This window comes from Scomber scombrus, chromosome 2 (genome assembly GCF_963691925.1).
Source record: "Scomber scombrus chromosome 2, fScoSco1.1, whole genome shotgun sequence".
Lineage (NCBI taxonomy): Eukaryota > Metazoa > Chordata > Actinopteri > Scombriformes > Scombridae > Scomber > Scomber scombrus.
In genome coordinates, this window is record NC_084971.1 from 11,453,529 (window position 1) to 11,473,615 (window position 20,087).

The window sequence follows — 20,087 nt, forward strand, 5'->3', positions numbered from 1 at the left end:
TGAAACAGAGGAACCATCTCTATTTATGTAGCCGTTTCCATCTGTAGCATAAGAAGTATCTTTGTTTACCTCTGCCATTGTGCACTCCACACACACACGACCAGTGCCTTTCAAATCAGGAACACTTTTAATCAGCATTTGGACTGTGGTTATTTGTATCAAATAATCGCTACAGCACCAGTAGCATACCTACATTCAAAATCCAAAGAGGCTTCTCCAGAAGCTGTCGCTCTAGATTGAGACACAAAAAAGCTACACATCTGCTTTGTGGTTAAAGGCCTCTTCATTGAATTTAAAGTATTTTTTATCAGACTTTAATCTTGTTGTACTTTCAACATGCTCGTGTTTTCCTAACCTAATAAACCGTAGCACACAAAGTCATGAAAACAGATGACAATACCAGGTATCAATTTTTAAGGGGAGTTCCTGCCCCCCCACCCTCCATATTTTCCAGAAGTTAGATTATCTGTGATTTTCAGGCCATGTTGCCGCAGCTATAACAAGCAGCAGCAATATAAAAAAATATCCATGATGAATTTGAGGTGTAAGATTACCCAAGTTGATGAGCGCACCACCTCTATTATTGCGCACATCTGTACACATGTATAAATAAAGCTAAAGTTTAAAGTGAACACTGCTGGCTCTGTGATCTGTGATGAAGACGGGTGAGAAGTATGCATGGTGTTCTTTGAATGAATGAGAAGTTTTCTTCTTTGATAGACACCCTACATTTTCAGTTGGATATCGCTCTTAAATGTCATTTCGACATCATTCTTTCTACAATAATCATCCTTTATACAATTATGTTGAACATTTAGCATGTATTACATGACTCTGCAAGTAATGCAACACGCGGGATTCTTCAAATCACTAGGCTTTGCTCATTTAAGGATTTTGTCCTTCTCTGACAGCGTATTGATAGATGATGTGAAACAAGATTTTGTTTTTGCAGAGGGGAAAGAAGTGGCCCAAACTCCAGTGCTCCAGTTAACAAAATATGGTCAAAAAAACAGCTAAGTGCATTGTGCAGACGTTGAAGGGATTAAGTCATCCCTAGTCTACATCCTTGTAAGAAATGTGATTCTGCTTTGTGACAGAAAAATGAGGGACAAGCATAATAAGGAATAAAGTGTTTTATTAGCACTAGTTAAAGTCCTTGCAGTGTGGAAGAGCATTGCCCAATCAGTCATTTAAATGGTGTTAACTCCATCTTTTCATTATAAATGTTATAGTAAATTCAACCCGTATGTGTTTTTAATTACACTGGGACAAAAATTAGACAGAGTTGTTTTGATTTAAAATCTTTGTGTATTTGTTTTATGTTCATGAATGAAATGTATTATGTATGTTTTGTGCACATTACCCATGTATCATTTATCAACACATGATCGTAATCTGTACACATTTGCACAAAGCACTCAGTGTTTGTACATATGCAGTTATTTTATGTCACATATGATTTTTTTATACATGTGCATGTGTCAGATTTTGCCAGAAAACAATGAAAAAGAGACATGTACTATCAAATTGATTCAATGTGTGTCTATTTGAGTAAGTGTGAGTGTTATGATTTTATTACTCTTTTTTTCAGTATGATTGAAATAAATTTCAAAGCAGAAAAATAGATGAGTGCACTGTGAAGTATAAAGTAAAGATGGTTCTTGTCAAATCATACACAATATACGCACAATGCAGGTGGGTTTTTAGAAAGGCTTACCGATTTCCAGGCTGTTCCAACACTATCAGTAGGGTGGAAATATTTTTGATTTGACTAATATGTGGCCATATAGTGTGTATCTACCTGTATATTCTGCCAAATATTCACTGCCAGAACCTATATAAGGTAATGATTTACTTTTGATGTCTGTAATTACTCACTTTTAACACCAAATCAAAAGGGAAATACATGTAAAAACCGGCCATGAAGTGGAAAAAAACAACACAGAAGAGATCGGTAAACTAACTGTTGGCAATTCATGTTCCTTGTGTTTTTTTTTTTTTTTTCCTGTAAATGTACTTGTCTGCAGGAAGGGCTAACATACACAAAAACCTGCTTTACTTTGGTGATGCAGAAAATTATTAGTGGGGTTAATGTTGACCTCAGGCAAAGGGATGAAATGATGTGAGTCCAGGTTATTACAAAAAGTGCAGCACAGTGCAGCATACAGCTATTATGCACATTTATTTAGAGAATATTTTTCATATTTATTAATAATAATGATCTTTTATAACTGATTATTATTAATATTCAATGCAATTTAACTAAAATGTATATGGTATTATTAAACAGATGTATGCATGTATTAACTGGCATGTAAATTGCTTGTGTGTCTCTGGTGGTGCTGCAGCGCCCCCCGCGGTGAACAGGCGCAGTGTTTGCACGTAGGGCGTGATATTGCGGCCCCTCCCCCTCCACAGCCGATCTGGAAAAGAAAAAAAAAACTTTTTTGTATCGAAGGAATCAACAGCCGCCATCTTGTCGTGGCTCGGAATTAGGATTTCGGTCCAACACTGGTTTTTACGTAGAAATCGAGCATCCTTACCGCGATATGACAGCGTCCTTCCCCCCGAAAACGAAATCTTAGCACCGCCTCGGAGACATTTTGTGCGAAAATACTAGAATTGGCTCGGTGGTCGTCGGACAGAAAAGCTCCGTATATCTGATTTCCCCTTCGGAGTGCGGCGATTCAGCCCTGTCGCCGTCCGGGAGCAGTATTGTTTACCGTGGGCAAGCGGAGACCAGGTCGTGACTTTCGAAGTGATTTGCAGAAAAACGGCATTTTTATGCAATTGTGCATTTTTGTGGAGCTTCGCGCGATTTTTGCATGAAGAAATTTGACGTCACGCAAAATGGGTACTTTGAACATCTAGAAATTACGACGTTTTCTCCGGAATGCAGAAATCCACGTAATTTTATTTGATTGACAGCTTGAAGTTCGATTTTTACATGGGGAATATTTTATTCTGGGTTATTTAATGATAATAATGTGGGTGTTGGGTGTTGGATTATCATGGGGTGAATGGCGGTGGCGAAGCGGGGCGCTATTGCATCTCTTTTGAAAGACACCGACTCTCACGTCAAGTAGTAGCTAACAGTTAACTTAGCTGGTAGCAGGCAATTAGCTAGCTATTAGCCAGTTAGCTCACGTTAGCAGGCTACCAGTTTGCTAATGTGCTAACCGGGAAGATTCGGGTTGATAAAACAACTTCCCTGTCGTAAGGTTAACGATTATTACCTACTTGAGCAACCCGCCGGAGAAGATATCAACTATGGCTGAAAACCTGCTGGACGTCGGACCTCCCAACTCCAAGCGGCCGAAGCTGAATTCACCTGCCCTGTCAGCGACTGATGGACCAGGTAAAGGCCTCCGTACAGTCTGCACATGAAACACAGAGATCATTAATATGTACACGTATCAACCTCCCTATGCACCATAGTTACAAGTTATCAGGTCAGTAAGGTGTCCGGAGCTGTGCAGCTGTAATAGTTGCTGCTGTGGTTTTACTGCAGTGTTGTGGTTAGGTCTGTGTTGAGCATGTCATTGCAGGGACCTAGCCTTGTGTACTGTGTATATGCACAACAGCCAGTCTATTACGTACACTCATCTAGTGCTTATGCTGTCTAACACAATGTTATGCAGTATGTGCCACCTTCATGATAATATAAAACAATACAGTTTAGCAGCACTACTTCACACGTCTTTTTAAAGTTGAATCAACATCATAAAACGGCTTCAACAAACCCTGCACATCTGATGCAGGGTTGTTTCATTAGTTTTAACTGGATGTATCTAATATACTGGCAACTGAATGTTTGAATGTGTTACTAAATAGCATTTATTAGACACACCTGAGTCTGAAAGCAGAGTAGTCCTGTGTAGGAGGTTGTGATGTTCCAGGTAATTGTTCATAAGGTTGGACAGGCACACGAGTAACAGCAGGTAAAAATGGCATAATAAATACATAATGATAATAATGATGATTTTCCATACTCAAATGATGCACATATTCCTAAAATCTGGTGTCCCTTCAACCCATCGTGTGCATCAGAAATATGTGACTAACACAACTAATCAAATTGCCAGGCTGCTCCTGCTAAAGCATTTTCATTCATTTGAAGAGCGATTACATTTAATTTATTGTGATAGTGTTCAGGTAGTGAGTGGGGTCAGGTGGTAGTTGCTGGCCAGGGAATAAAACTGTTATTAATGAGCAGTGTTGCATTAATCACTCCATTCAGTTACCAAAAAAAGAAAACAAAACAGGAATTACCAGAAGAAAAAAAGTACTTTGCTTAGCCACAGCACCCCTAAGCAAACATATGAAGCCACTGACTAATCTGGATTGGAGTGGACTGCCATTGGTTGTAAATGTTGTATTTACTGATTATATTTTATACAAGGTTCTTCTATGTCATTTTCCTCTGTGGATGCATGCATTCTTTAAATATGTAGGAGTACGTGGCAGAAATCATTAATTGGGATTCATGAATGCCTCTCTGGTATCTGAACTTGTAGATGTGCGTCATTTTACGTTTGAAAGGAAATATGCCAATTATGACTTGCCGCCTCAGATAAGCTCAATTATAAGATAAAGATTATGAATACAACAAGGTATGTAACACTTTTTACTTGTATTGCTCATTTATGTAAAAAAGGGTAAATCCGTACAAACAAAATGTCCAACACAATGATAATTCTGTTAGTTAGTTCCAGGTGTATAAAGTTAACACTACAAACAACACTTCTCTTTCCTTTCAAAGTTGTTTGGGAGTCCCCACCTCCCAACCCACTTTATTTCATCCATTCTCTAGCTTATCTTTTAGGCTGTCATTTTCTGACACGATAAGCTGTGACGCTGTAGTTTTTGGTCTTAGTCGGATGACGCTCTGGTACATTTCTGAGGTAGCATTCATAAGCAATTCATTTCATCAGTAGCAACCAATCATGCAACATTAGCCAGCAGACATCTCCTATGAGCTGGACTGGGCTTACTGGAATGTTTTAATCCAGCAGACAAAGCCTTGCATAATTAAGGTATGAACAATCCATAATACAACACTCTTATCAAAGAGTACCCCAAACCCATAACCCTGTATTAGGATGGTGGAGGTGATGTTTAGCTCCTTTTTAGCTAATTGTGAAAGTTTTACTGCCTGCACATATACTGTATGGTTGAGTGTGAGCTGGTCTCAACATTTACTCTGCACCAAACATCAGACTGACAAAGTTACCATTAGCTATAACAACTTTATACGCTAGTAATATGTAATGGATGTGTGTGTGTCAACTTGGTTTGAAAATGTTGTGCCACAAATCAATTAATGGAGCGGATCAGTATGACCTCATTGAGCACATTGACTAATATCAGCTAGGATGTGATCAATCCACATTAGATACAGTGTATTTTCTTAGTGTGACAGCAATCCCTGGTCTCATGTCACTTGCCAAATAAATGTTTCCAATTATATCTGTGCAATTAAATATACAGACTTTAAATTAATGATATCTAACTTTGATTACTGATATTTAATCGGTACTCAGTATTAGCATATAGCCTGAGTTCAATTATCTTGAGTCAGTATCGGGTGAGAAAAAGTTGGATTGGTGCAACTGGCTAACTCTGAAATCTAAGAGCTGGTATTTATTTGATCTGCTTGTTTAATGTTTGCTTTTGTAGCTAAGCAAATTGCTTTCTCTAGATTATCAATCCTGTCTATCGTCTGGCACGTGTTCATTAAGTTTGATTTGTCTGCAAGAAAAAAGAATTGTTGGACAGCCCTCAACAAAAACAGCAGTTAAAAACACCAGTGAATTACAACGCCCATCACACATGGCAGAGGCACACCGTGTCTGCAGTGATCAATCATTAAACCTTCTCCGCCTTCTCTTTATAGTTGTCGCCAGTTACAATTGGGACCTAACGGACCCCGCGGGACTGTGTTGGGCAGCACTATTGTCAGCTGTAAATTACAGCAGATGAAGAGTCGACTCGCTTTGTGAGCAGCATCCCTCTGCCCTGACATTTGCCCTTTGTCTTTTGTAGCACAGCCTTTAGGCTTGAATTGCACACGGGTGTAAGGAAGCACATGTTTATGGCAAATGTGAGAAAGCATATATCCATGCGGTGTCTGTGCACACTTGATGTTTTGTGTGCGTTTTGGGAGGTTCCTTCTTTATTGTTGTGGCAGAGAGCAAACACGTGCCCCCTGTCTCTATTCTAGCCATCTGTCACCCTGCAGGGTCCCTCGGCTCCCCTTTCCCCTCTGTTCGTGAAAAAATCTACTGGCTGTGTGCACAGGTTTTATTAAGATGTTATGCCATCATAGTGATGTATTTCAACTTGGGACAGTGGCTGTAGTTGTTAAAAAATGTTACTGCACATCCAGAGTTTCTGTGCTTTGATAGATTGCATTTTAATCATAGTCTTTAAATAGCCGCTGATGGACTTAAGCTATTATACTACTTTTCTCTGGCAAAAGCAGGGTGTGTATGTGTGGGAAGAGCCTCAGCAAACTCTGCTTCTCTGTTTTCATCCAAGTCACGAGTGCTAAAACGTAATCGGTGAATTTTGTTACATATCTCGCTGACATCTAGTAGTTTAGCACAGTGATGGCCAAGTCAGTGAACTCCTTCACCCCAAACACCCAAATATTTACTTACTATGGCGTAAATGGCACCCTTTAATGCCTAGCAGGCAGACAGTATGCTCATGACGCAGCCGCTAATGGAGCCAGTTATGCTTGTGCCTGCAAGCAACCAGAAAAAAACCCTGAGAAAAATGATCAGCGAACAGCTAAGCAGGCAAGGGGGGGGCAGAGGATGGTGGTGTGTCACCACCACCTACCTCTCCATGTAAAGTGTTTATGACAACGTCATCTTGTTCCTTAGCTGGCTTAGTTTGCAGCATGGGCTAATTGGTGGGGGTTTTTTTTTCATAATGCCATTCGTTGGAAGCATCTGAGCTTGTATTTAAGCTTGTTTCCTATTGTTATAATAGTCTGTTTCCTTTAGACAGTATAGCTATTTTTGCAGATCCCATGCTGCTTCTGTGTGTAGGGTAGTGGATAAGAGGCAAAGAGGATTGTTGAGAGAGAGCATTTTGTTTGTACGCAAAGTAGAAATATTCAACTTTCTCTGTTTTTTTTTTTGCAAAAAAGCACAGACACCGTGATTCAACTATGAGAAATGGCCTGTCATTTATGGCCCATGCGTGTCACTTAAACCCAGTGGTTGGTGGGTAATTGAGGTGTGCAGCCTGGTGAGGATGAAAAGCAAGAATAGAATGAGTTCATAAAATGGAGGCGTTTCAAGAAGTTCACAAGGTAAATGTGTAGATCAGGTTGAAAAACAGAAGACTTTGTGACAGAAGTGTAAGACAATGACATGAAAATAAAAATTCCAGAAAAAAAACAACTCAAGAGCTGAAGACATTACGCTTCACAGATTTAATCCACTACAGGAAGTAGCAGTGATGGAGGGTTCCACAGGTCGTCCTTTACACGCTCAAAATGATCCCATTACATGGATGTTTTCCTGCCCATTGTAATTTGATAACTTTTTGGATGGACCACAGGGACCAGCCCTATAAATACGAATGACTGTCCCTGACTGAGTGATGAAGTTAGGCCATTGGTTAGCTGAGTAATGTAACTTCACATCACTCTTCACATCAACGCTTTGGTCGATTATTAGGAGGGCAACACTAATTTCATGTGTCCTTACAGGTACAGTCACTGATTTGTTGCAGGCCTTACAGAATATAATTTCATTCATAATTGTCATTAAGGCTCTACTCAACTGATGATAAAGTTTGCATGTTTGATTGTTTGAATTGACTTGTCATGACACGACTTAATAACTAATGTAAACAAAACTGTTGTGGTTTGCATGTGTGGCTGACACATTCAGTCTGTTCAGTCTTGCCCGACCTGTTGAAGGCCCATTAATGTAAAATGCTTAAACCAGAAAGTGAAAATGATATGCGGTAGTGGTGTGAATCTTCACTGTCCTCACGATTCAATTACGATTCAGCTGTTAACGATTCGATTCTACTATGAATCCCGATGCATCTCAACGTATCACATCCTGATTTTTCTACATTACTGCATGGCTCATTTTTCATCAATTGATACAAGAAGTCAGATAAATATGAATTCCCTTTTTTATTTAGAAAGTACTTTAAAAGTCTAACACAATATACATGTTAAACATAAATGTCTTCAAGTAGACCAAAATAAGTCAACAGTATAGACCTAGCAGAAAATAGACCTTGCCTGTATGAAGGTAACAAACTGAGGGTGGAGTACAGCGCTGTTTGTTATCATGTCTCCAGCAGTGCAGAGCAGCCTCTCTGCTGCACTGTTAGCTCCGGGACAGACATCAATGTCCAACACGCTGAGCAGCTGCAGGGTTGTAGAGGTGAGACAGACTGAACACTGAGTTATTTCCTTCACCTCAGAGTTAACGTTGTTTCATGCTGCAGTGTTTGCTGGTCAGCTGCTCTGTTAGCCGCTCCGCTAACGTTAGCATTAGCTGAGTGACGGCGTTGAAAGTTCACAGTAAAATTCACGATCGTCTTGCAAAGGTAATTATTTAGGTATTCAATCACAAAATGTTTCCAACCGCTTATTTTTTTTAAAGGTGAACTACAGATGAACTCCCGCTTGTGCGCGCTATAAGACTGTCTTGCTGCTGCGCTGCCCTCAGTTCGGTTCCGCCTTTGTCGTCTGTCAACATCAAGTTATTAACTAACGTTTAAATAATCGATTCTCTACTTTTGTTAATCACATCTGCATTGCGATGCATCGTTTAATCAATTAATTTCAACAACCCTAATATGCAGTCTCTAAATGTGTATTAATAATTGAAACCCCTCCTATTCCTGACAGAGTTTTGGTAATTAAGAATCATTAGACCTTATTTATATTTCATTTATTGACACCTTCAGTGTAAGGTTTATCAAAAGATGCCACAGTGATGTTTAATTTATTGTTTTACTAGAAACATAAATGTACTCCTTCAGTTAAAATAAACAAGGTTATTTTTAAGAGGAACATGTTTTTAATACAAACATGGGGTCTTATCTTGCCAAATGTATTGGTTTTAAATTATATTATTTATCAAATAAACATATGCCAAAAATAACTCTTAAATAACAAAACATGTGAATGACTTGACTCATCATGTGAATCTACTGACTCAACTTCTAGTCATCTTCATTTTCATCCTCACAGTCCCTGCCTAGCTCAAAAAGCACTGCTTAACCGCCGCTTGGTGCTTGCAACACAGCAATATATTCATTATACTTAATCAATTTTTTCTTTAAGAAGCCAGTTTCCGTTTTGACTTTGCTATAGCTTCCTTTTAAGGTGGCATCTTTCCTCTCCCTTTGCTTCTCTAATGAAGCACCCCACGGTTATGAGCAGTAAGCATGTACGATTTAAAAATGAACATTCACTCAATTACACACAAAGCAGGAGAAAATTACTCAATTATGGTTTAACAAAAAATGTAAACCATGGATAAAATGTATGATGTGGAAAAATGTATGAATGTTAATGTATATCAGGGTTTCCTACAGCACTTTACAGGTTAGGCGGCCGCCTAAGCAACACACGCCAGACGCCTTAACTAACGTCTTCCAAAAAAAAAAATGTAATTGATTCCTGCAAATCCAACACTTATATTCCCACACACATTTACAGCAATGTATATTAATGTTCAACCAACGTCTGCAGCGGTGCTTACTGCAGGACGACTGGCCAGAACCGCTGTGTCCGACTGTCTGATTTCGACCCTGAACACACCTGTACCTCTCTCTGCACTTCCCGTTAGCATAACACAGACACGCTAACAGTGTTTTTAAGTTTAAGGAAACAAACACAGACCGCTGGTTAAAACATAAATCTACATCATCTGAGGCGGAACCTGCTCAGAAAAAATAGGGAGCCCGAAAAACTAATGAAAACAGCGCCATGTGATGGCAACATTAACAACGTTAATCCTCAGACAGGTAACTGTGACGTTACTATAGTAACAAGTTTCAGGCTAACCGGCTCAGAGTATATGAACGGCTCCAACTAAACGGGTGATATTAACGGCATAATGTGTAAAATGATGCGGTGCTGCGTGTTTTATCAGCTGATGTTACAAAACGTCAATTTTAAGTCACTCAGATGTTTCTCATTCAACAGACCTGAAGAGAGAGAGTGAGGCAGATTCAACAACAATGTGATGCTACTGAAGCTGAATATCACTACTTAACTGTATAATACTATATAACTTGTAATTACTATAAAATATAGTTCAGAGAATAAGTTAACTATATAAAATAGACTCAATGGCTTAACCTGTGCAATCTAATTTAATCCAATACAGCAGCTCTGCTATAAATTCTACATTTATGAAGCTTATACATTTTTTGACAAGAAGGTGAAAAATCTGCTTTATGTTCATTATTGAGTGATTGTGGTGTATTAGAGTGCATTATATTGAAAGGTGTTCCTAATATTTTGTCCACTCCATTAAAATACATGAGAAGGGCAAAATATTAAGAACACCATTCAATGTAATGCACCCAAGTACACCATCACCACTTAGTACAACCTCAGTAATAAACAAAGTAGAATTATCACTTTTTGGACAATGTCAACAAAAACTGAAAATGTATAAACTTAAAAAAAGCAGAATTTATAGCAGAGCTGTTGTATTGGATTGAATTATACAGAATAAAACTACTAAAGTGTATACTAAATAACTCATTACTATTATAGTTCAGAGAATATCTTAAATTGAAGGAAAGTGACAAAATACAATCCGCAGTAAGAATAGGACGTTTAAGGAGAGAATTCCCCCTATTTAAAAAAATGAATATCAGGCCTAAATTCTATAAATACTAGACAAATACTAGTTTACACATGGCTGTCTTATAGCCTACTTTTTTTTTCTATCGCTCATTTGCACGTCACGTCACTGTGTGGATCATTAACCTTGTTGTTCTAGTTTGTGAACTAACAGCTTCTACCTGCTGAGAAGATCTCACAGTCAGCAGTAGGAGATGAGGAGAGGAGCAGGGGAATCTAGCACACAGTTTTGTATGGTAGCCTAATATTGCAAAAAGTGGTCACAAACATATAAAGCACAATTCATACTGTAAATATGTAGTTTCACAGACACATTGTTGTATTTTTTCAGAGTTATGTGTGAAACCATTAATAATAATTTCTTTATGAATCATTTATTTATTATTCTGACAGCTCAGGTCCATTTAAACAGAAAATACCTCTTTTTGTGTAGCATACATTTGTATGTTTTTTTAAAGCTATCTGACATCAACATTTAGTTGTTTTAAAATGATAATTTATAAATTATTATGAATAATAAAATGTATAATTTATATTTATAATATTTTTTAATTATTATTTAGGAAATTATGTAATATTACTCTAACAGCTCAGGGACATTTAATATTCTTTGTGCACTTTTTTGTACTGATTTCTTTTCTTTTTTTTATCTGATTCATCTAAAAAAATAATCAACCGATTAATCGATTATTAAAATAATCGTTAGTTGCAGCCCTAGTGTATTGGGACATTTTAAACTCCAAAATTACAGTGTGAGGCTGAGGTATAGTCTACATTTTCCTTATATGACATACTGTAGGCTTGTTACTTTGACAACATGGTCTGTTTTAGTGTGTGTTTGCAATACTTCTTATTGATTGCTTATTATTTTGTTAATACTTGTGAAACACTGAAGATGACTCTCTGCTCTCTACTGGGCAGGACACAACCTCTTAACTGAGAGCATGCACCGCTGTCTGTGTATAAATACAGTGCTGGTTGTGAACCCTTTAGTCCTAATCTAGATAAAGGAAACCCAGTTAAACACAAGACAAAAACATCAAACGTATTAATTTATTTGTTGAGGAAAATGATCTAATCTTACGTCTTTTGTGAAGCAAAAGTATGTGAACCCTTGCTTTCAGTAATTGGTGTGACTCCTTTTCACAGCGATAACTTCAACAAAATGTTTCTGGTAACTGTCTTAGTGCCCTGCACATTAGCTCATAGGAATTTTAGCCCATTCCTCCTTACAGAACGGTCTCAACTTGAGGATGTTGGTGGGTTTCTGGGCAAGAACTGCCCTTTTCAGGTCCTTACACAGCATTTCTACTGGATTATGGTCAGGACTTCGATTCGGCCGTTTAAAAATGTTAACTTCTTTTGCTCTAACCAGTCTTTGGTAAAATGACTTGTATTTTTAGGGTTGTTTTCTTGCTGCATGACCCACTTTATATTGAGCTTCAGGTCACAAATTGATACCTTGACAGAACTCAAAGCTCCATCAATGATTACAAGCTGTCCTTGGCCAGAGTCAGCTAATCAGGCCCAAACCAAAGTGCTGCCACCATGTTTCACAGATGGGATGAGGTTCTTATGTCGAATGTTTTGTTTTGTTCGTCGCAAATCAAAAAGTTGCTCATTTAATCCAATAAGTGCAACTTTGGTGTCATCAATCTATGAACATTTTTCTGAGCAACTTCAGGCTTATCCAAGTGGTTTTAAGCAAACCGTTGATGAAAGCAATGTTCTTGTGGCTTTCTCTTTGCAACTCTGCCATGCCAATGATGTTCAATGTTCTCATGATGGTGGACTCATGAACATTGACTGTAGCCACTACAAGAAAGGCCTTTAGTTTACTAGACGTTACCCTGGGGTCGCTTGTAGACACCCCGACCATATCATGCCTGATTTTGGTTTGATCTTTGATGTTCAACCACTCCTTGGGAGGGTAACAATGGTGTTGCCTGTCTTCCATTTGTGCTGCCTGGAGTCCTAACTCTTTACAAATGGTTTTGTAACCCTTTCCAACCTGGTGAGCATCAACAACTTTTCTTCTAAGGTCCTCATAAATCTCCTTTGTCTGAGGCATGACACACTTCCACAGAACTGTGTTGTGAAGCTCAAATTATGACATTGGAGACTTGGGTTTCTCTTCTTTAAGTAAATCAGGGCTTCCCAGACTCACACTTGATGGACATCCCATTGATTTAAACACCTGATTCCAGTTTTCCCTTGAAATTAATTGATAATCCTAGAGGTTAACATGCTTTCATCTCAAATATCAGTGTGATAAGAACTACCTAAAATGACAGAAACCATCTTTGGGGAAAAAATAATTTAACATGAACTTTGATGTTTTAGTTTGGCTCATATTCCATCCACTAACATGGAGGCTGCAGGGTTTATAACTTATACTGCAGCCAGCCATGAGGGAGCGATCAAGATGTTTTGGCTTCACTTTTGTGGGACTGACTTGAAGTGTACCATTTAATAATTTTGTACATTGAACCTTTAATTGTTTGGTATGTACCTTGGGTTTCGGGTCCCAGTTCATTATAGTAGAAAAAAATTGTAAAAAATAAAAGTAAACATCCAACAATGGCTCATTTGACAGAAACAGTATTTCGTTTCATTGTTATTGTTTATCTTCTCAAGGTGTTACTGTCCACACCAAGGAACATTAATACTACTACAATACTACTACTGTGATTACTACAAATAATACTATGTTTACAGGGGCTGCATACTGAAAGCAGCACATTAGCAGAGCAGCAGCAACTTCACTCCTGTTAGTGTCTACACATGATGAGTTCAGGCACAATATTGACTGTAGGGCCATGTTTTGTAGTGCTCAGAGCCCAGCACACAATCACCTTAGTGATTACAGTGTAGACATATGCTTCAGGTTTTAGTTACGCACGTGGAACGTGAATGAAACATGAGCCATCCTGAAGCCTGTGTAGACAGCTGAATTGGTTAAAATAAACGTGTATCTGTTCTGTCAGACTGAAAATTCCTGGGTGAAACTCCACCGTTGTAGGCCAGCCCATTATAAAGGGTTTTTAGAATGGATTACCTTCGCAGCACCAAATGGCTCTCTTGCTGTCCCCGCTGTGATACTGAATAGCTAGTGAAATGCCAGGCAGCACCATACAGCACCTGTCCCTCCAAGGCCAGACACTTGGCCCTTAGGGAAGATGACAGACAACCCCAGACTGGACCACTGCTGGGGCTGCTTTTGTGGGTATTTATAGCCTCCAAATCCCAGATGGGAGCCACAGGGGATATAACAGGAAAAGTAGAGAGCAGTTGTGGCAAGTAGGAAGTTAAGGAGGGAGAGAAAATGAGTGAAAGAGCATAGGATGGAAGGATAAATAGGAAACAAATGGGAACAGGAAAAGTATTAAAAGATGGTGGCAGCAAGAGAAGAGAAGTAGTACGTTTCTGCATCCCCTCCCCCTCCTCCTGTGGTTGGTGCTCCCCTGACTGCATGTGGTGCAACCTAACCAAAACATTGCTTTGCATTTTTGGTCCACAGCCAAGGAGCCTGGGGGCAAGGTCGCGCAGTGTGTGTGTGTCCCCGTTAAGAAATGAATGCGGAGCCAGGCCTGAGCACATGTGATTGAATTGAATGCTGCTCTGAGAGCATCCATGTGGTTGCTGGTTTTAAGAGGAGCGGCTGCATGGAGCGAGCGAGGGAAAAGACGGATGGTCCCTTCAGCCTTAAACAAGCTTTCTCCACATGGAGCACCTGCTCGCCTGATGCCAGGGACCAACAGCGGGCTAGCACAGCAGATCTGGAAGGCTGTGTTTACTCAGGGAAGTGCGTAGGCCAAGTGCCCTCATTAAAGGCTGGATCCTGACTGAATCTCAATGAAGACATCCAGCAGCAGCAGATGGGAGGGGGGACTGCTTCACTTTGTCTGCTCTGTTCTGTCCTCTCCCATCGTGTAGTGAAAGATTAGGGCCCTGATTGTCGTATTTAGATGACTGTGAAGCTTGATTTGCTCAGAGTATGGTTCTTGAAAGATAATTTCATCTAAGATTATCAAATCCATCCACCAACTTGTTTTGAAGAACTTAATTGGATGTTCACAGGTGTTTTGAGTTATTTTGACTGACATCTGTGCTCAGGTTGAAAATGGTGGGAGCTAAACTGGGAATTAGGTTAGGGTCACCAACCATGGTGATGAAGGTGCCGTCTGTCCCACTTTGACATGTACAAGGGGAGATGTAAATGAGCGTAGTCTGTACACGTCCACGCAATCTTGAGAAGGGGTCTGTTCATGCAAAATAAGTGAAAACACCTGTGCGGGTGGATGATGGGTGTTAACATCTTTTAAGACAATAATTTCAAAATTATGTTAGGGTCGCAATCTAGAAACACAAGGACACTGTTGGCTGCCTTATTTGTAAGAAGAAAAAAAGGTGTTTTTATTCTCCGCGTCTGTGTCTTTCATGTGCAAAGTGTTCCCCCAGTTCAATAGAACAAAACTTCAACGACGTGGCATCCATGCTGGTAAAAGTCCACAGTCCCTAATGCCCACTCACCTCTCCCATATTTCCTTGCTGTCTTAATCACTCCATCTCAAACAAATCATGAGTCCCTAGGCTCTCTGCATTATGCTCACACCTCTGGATGGTGTGACACAAATATTCCTCCACCGCTCAGCATGAGCTCCAAGTGCTGCTGGATTCTCTCTGCTGTCACACTGTGTTTGTCAGCCAGTAGCTGACAAACACAGTCAGCTACATGCTGCGTCTTGTTTCTGTCCTGTGCTGCAGGGACATGGCCAGAGAGCAGCACCAGTTGGCATGCTGGCTCATTACTATCCCATAACTGGGAATTGGAGATGGACACATACAAAATCTCAGGGACAATAATGATAACCATGATGGTGTGGGGTTTAAACAATGATACAAATTCAGAAATGAGAAGAGGACAGTAAATATGTAATTATTTTGGCTGAGACAGAGTCTCCACCATCCCTAAAGTAAAGACTATATTTGCTTAATGGATCCCTAATGGTGTTGACTTTCAAAACTGGTCTCTGTGGTATCATTCATCCATCCATTCATTAATACTGACAGGTTGGATTTTGTTCTATATATGGCAACAAGCATTGTTGCTGTAGACTTGAGTAAAATGTAACCTCAAGTCTGTTTGATTCTTTCCGCTCTCTTCTCTCTGCTGTGAAGTCGCACTGCTGGTGTGTGTGTGTGGGGGGTGAAAGCAGACACCGCACAGAGGAGAAAAAGACAGACAAGGCCGTACAGACCACCATAAACTTAAATAAAATCATGTTTCCTGCTCTGCTACTCTCAATTTCAGTACTGGCAGACAATCTGATCTGATCTCATTCACATCTGGGTTTCAAACAACATCCCTAGTCTGCAACTGATATTGAATCTTTGGGATTATCACATGTGATTATTGACTGAATTTAAGATTGGAAGAACATGAATTCAAATTTCTCATATATTAGCACACTGTGTATCCTTACTGGGACTGTTTGTGAACATTTGGATTGAGGCAGAGATTCAGCTGAGGAGTGAAAGAATATTTGTTTGGTTTTTGACACCTTCTGTCATGTGTGGAATTGAGGGTTTTTGATACCACTGACAAATGGAGAAAATATAAATATTTGGCATTGGTTCTTCTGCAGTCTTATTTGCTACAGTAGGCACTGAAGCCTAGGAGCGTGAATGTTTCTTACTGCCTGGCGCACAGTGTTGAAACACTTCATATGAGACAGTTTTTAAAATAAATCCAGTTTGTCACCATTAACACCATTAACTTCTCTGAAATGTAATCAAAGTAATCTTATTCCTCTCTCCTCTTTCTTCTCTTCTAGACCTGAGCTCACTGTCCTGGGATGATTTGGAGAATGACCTTCCAGATGAGTTGATCCCTAATGGAGAGCTGATGGGCGTGATGCCTTCAAATGGTGGAACAGCACCTGGAGCTGGTGGGCCAGGTGGTGGTGGTGGGGCCACAGGCGTCCCAGATGCAGCCGCCAAGCACAAGCAGCTCTCAGAGCTCCTTCGAGCCGGTAGCGCATCCGGTATTGCAGGCGCAGGGCTGAACTCAGCAAGCCCTCAGCCAGGCAGTATGGGGTCTCAGCTGGGCACACCACTGGGTAAGAGCCCCATAGGCCAGGGCTCCCCTAACAACCACCCATCCCCCCAGGCCCAAAAAGCAGGAACACCTACTGGGGTAGCAGGACAGAACAACAACAATAATACTGCAACAATGGGCTTGAACACAACAGGCTTCAACCAGGCCATGATGAATAATAGCCAGGGCCATGCTGGGCTCTTGGCCCAGGGAGGGCAGCCCCAACCTGGGCAGGTGATGAATGGTGGTCTTGGACCTGGAGCTGGGAGAGGGCGGGGAGCAGGGGTGGCAGGCATCCAGTACCAGGGACCGACAATGCAGGGAGCAGCACCAGGACCAGGAGGAGCAGGGAGTGCATTGGCAGAGACACTCACCCAGGGAGGACAGCAGATGGGCGCTCACGCCACCCTCAGTGCTGCCCAGCAAGCAGGGAACATGAGCAAGGTGAGTCATATGCTTATTTCTCAACATCCTTTTAGTGTAATGATTATGCATGTGCATTTTTAGGCATACATCTGTTGAGGTGTGCATTACTGTAAATATGTTGGATATGATTGATCATTTGCACCCAATTATCCATTAAAGTTGTGTATTGATTTTGTGGGTGGGTTCCCCGTCTATAGCGATACGCTGACTGACTGTAGTCCAGTTTATTGCTCTCACACATAGCTGTTTGAGAGAGGATATCATACATGAACGAGAGGTGTATTCCTCTTCTGTGGCAGCAAACGCAACACTTGCCAATAACTCCAGCCAATAACTGTGCTGTATTCAGTGCTTAACAAGATTCAGGGCTGGTGAACATTAACATGAACTCAACCATAATTAACAGCAGGGTTACGACTATGTACTGGCATTTTAGCCAGTAGGTAGTAGGGACACACACACACACACACACACACACACACACACACACACACATAGGGAGAGCATCTCGTAGTTGATCCGCTTGCCCAGCTACAACACAGGTACCCACACAGAAACTCCATGCTATACTGTGCAGTGATCAGATGGTTAAGGCTGTTGTGATTACCGCAATATTGCAATACTGCGCTATAGACAAGCCAACTGTAGTGGATGGCAAGTATTCGCCACAACTGCACCATGTTCATGATTTTACTTTTTTACGTCATAAGGCAGGGCCCTCTTGTTGTTCACTTAATTGTGGGTGTATAGACTGTTAGGCAGCTGCCCCAGTCCCTGTCTGTCTGCAGCGGCTTTGGAGATTCCAGCCCGTTGCATAGTTCTCACTTGTAGGGCTCCATGAAGCCTATCCTGTAGCTAGCATCCACACCTACAAGCTTACTTGGCTTCCAGCCCTCATACCAGAGCTGGGCTCAGGGTGAACTGACCGTGTCGTGGATCTTGCGCGGTAGTTGAAAACACATCTGTATGAATACTTTGTCTCGGTTATATGTTTAAACTCTCCTGGGTCGCTGAGCAGGCTGCTATTTAACACTCCCTGCGTCGTCACACACTGTGTAGCCACAGGGCCACGCTTTATACAGACGCTTGTCTCTGCACTCTTCTGTTGCATTTCTGGCTAGACTGCAACAGCAGGGCCAGCCCTACACACATGAATCTGTCACTTACTGAGTGATGATGTTTCACCATTGGTCAGCTGCAGGCCGTTGAAGCTAAGTATCACAGAATGCATTCCGCAGCAAGCAGCAAAGGCTGAGATTGTGCTATGTGTGGGAGTGTTTTATGTCATTTGATTAAATCATTTTCTTTTCTCAGCAATATAACTAATATATTTACAAATACAAACTTAACACATATGAAACACTGTATTGGGGTCATTTATACTCAGAATTAATAATAATAATAATAATAATAATTATAGTTATTTCATTAAGGTGGGTAAGTGAAATAATATATAAAATATATTTTTAAATAAAGCCTTAATCTTAACTCAATCCTCCTTTTAACAGTAATATAGTCTACACCCAAAATCTGGTGCAATGTATATTATTTTCTTATGTCTACAGCACTAGTAAAATGCAGCACTAATTCATGAAAAGTGCTAATAACTAACTTAAACTAGCATAGAGACAAACATCTTAAAAATGTCTGATGGTAACCAGGGGACGTAAAAATTCTCTCTAGTGTTTTATACGCAGTCTAGCCATACACTGCATCTTGTTTAAATATGCTGGGAGGGAGGATGCTGGCAGAATTTGAGAGTTTTCTTACTCTTTTAATGAGAGTGGAGATGCACTATTACTGCCCATAACACCAAACTTGCATTGTTTTAATACATTCTCTACAGCAACGCACAAAAGCGTTTGAGATTGCTGATAAGGAACTTGACTGAAGCCACCCACTTTCCATATCCCTCCTTTTTATTTGACATGTGTGGTGTATTCGTCTTTATCACTAAACTCCATTTCTGGATTTGCTCAGCAGTCTCTCCCTCCTCAATCATTTCAGCACTCATATTGTTAAGAAATTAAATATACACTCCACACTTGGCAGCTCTACTTGAGCTTTTGGCAAGAAGCTGATGTTGACATTGCTGTCAACTGCTCAGTCAGTGTTGAGATTAGTACTGGGACACTAATTTATATGAGTGTGCGAGAGATAATGTGTGTATTCATAGTGTCACTGGCTGTGTAGGTAAGATTGCCACCAATGTGGTTTCACAGGAAATTGGTGGGAAGCCATCAATTTTACTGGCTGTGTGTCAGAGCAGAGACGCCAAAGTTGCTCATAACCACAACACACAGTCAGCTACGAGTTACCGAGAAGAGACTCCGAGAGATAGTGAATGTGTGTGAGTCTGAATTCATTCTCAAATATAGTATGCACACATGCTCCAACCGCAAGAAAGATTAAAAGCTGGTGTAAAAGTATCAGTGCAGGGATTGTCAGCATGGGGGAAGGTGTGTGTGTGTGTGTGTGTGTGTGTGTGTGTGTGTGTGTGTGTGTGTGTGTGTGTGTGTGTGTGTGTGTGTGTGTGTGTGTGTGTGTGTGTGTGTGTGTGTGTGTGTGTGTGTGTGTGTGTGTGTGTGTGTGTGTGTGTGTGTGTTCAGCTGGTCTCCCTGTGATTATCATGACACTAACAGCTCTAAAGGAGAAAACTGCTTGGCCCAGTCTTTGTGTGTGGCTTCCTCTATTGTG

General features: G+C 40.4%; 1 protein-coding gene across 1 annotated transcript in view; it reads left to right on the top strand.

Annotated features, from left to right (window-relative positions):
- Positions 1 to 2,491: 2,491 nt before the first annotated feature.
- LOC133988096 (CREB-binding protein-like) overlaps positions 2,492 to 20,087 on the top strand; it is a gene marked incomplete at its 3' end in the record, with an annotated part of 50,853 nt that continues 33,257 nt past the window's right edge. The window contains 2 exon segments of the mRNA XM_062427641.1: positions 2,492 to 3,358; positions 16,702 to 17,408. Coding sequence (XP_062283625.1) covers positions 3,271 to 3,358; positions 16,702 to 17,408 — 795 coding nt within the window. The 5' untranslated portion in view covers positions 2,492 to 3,270.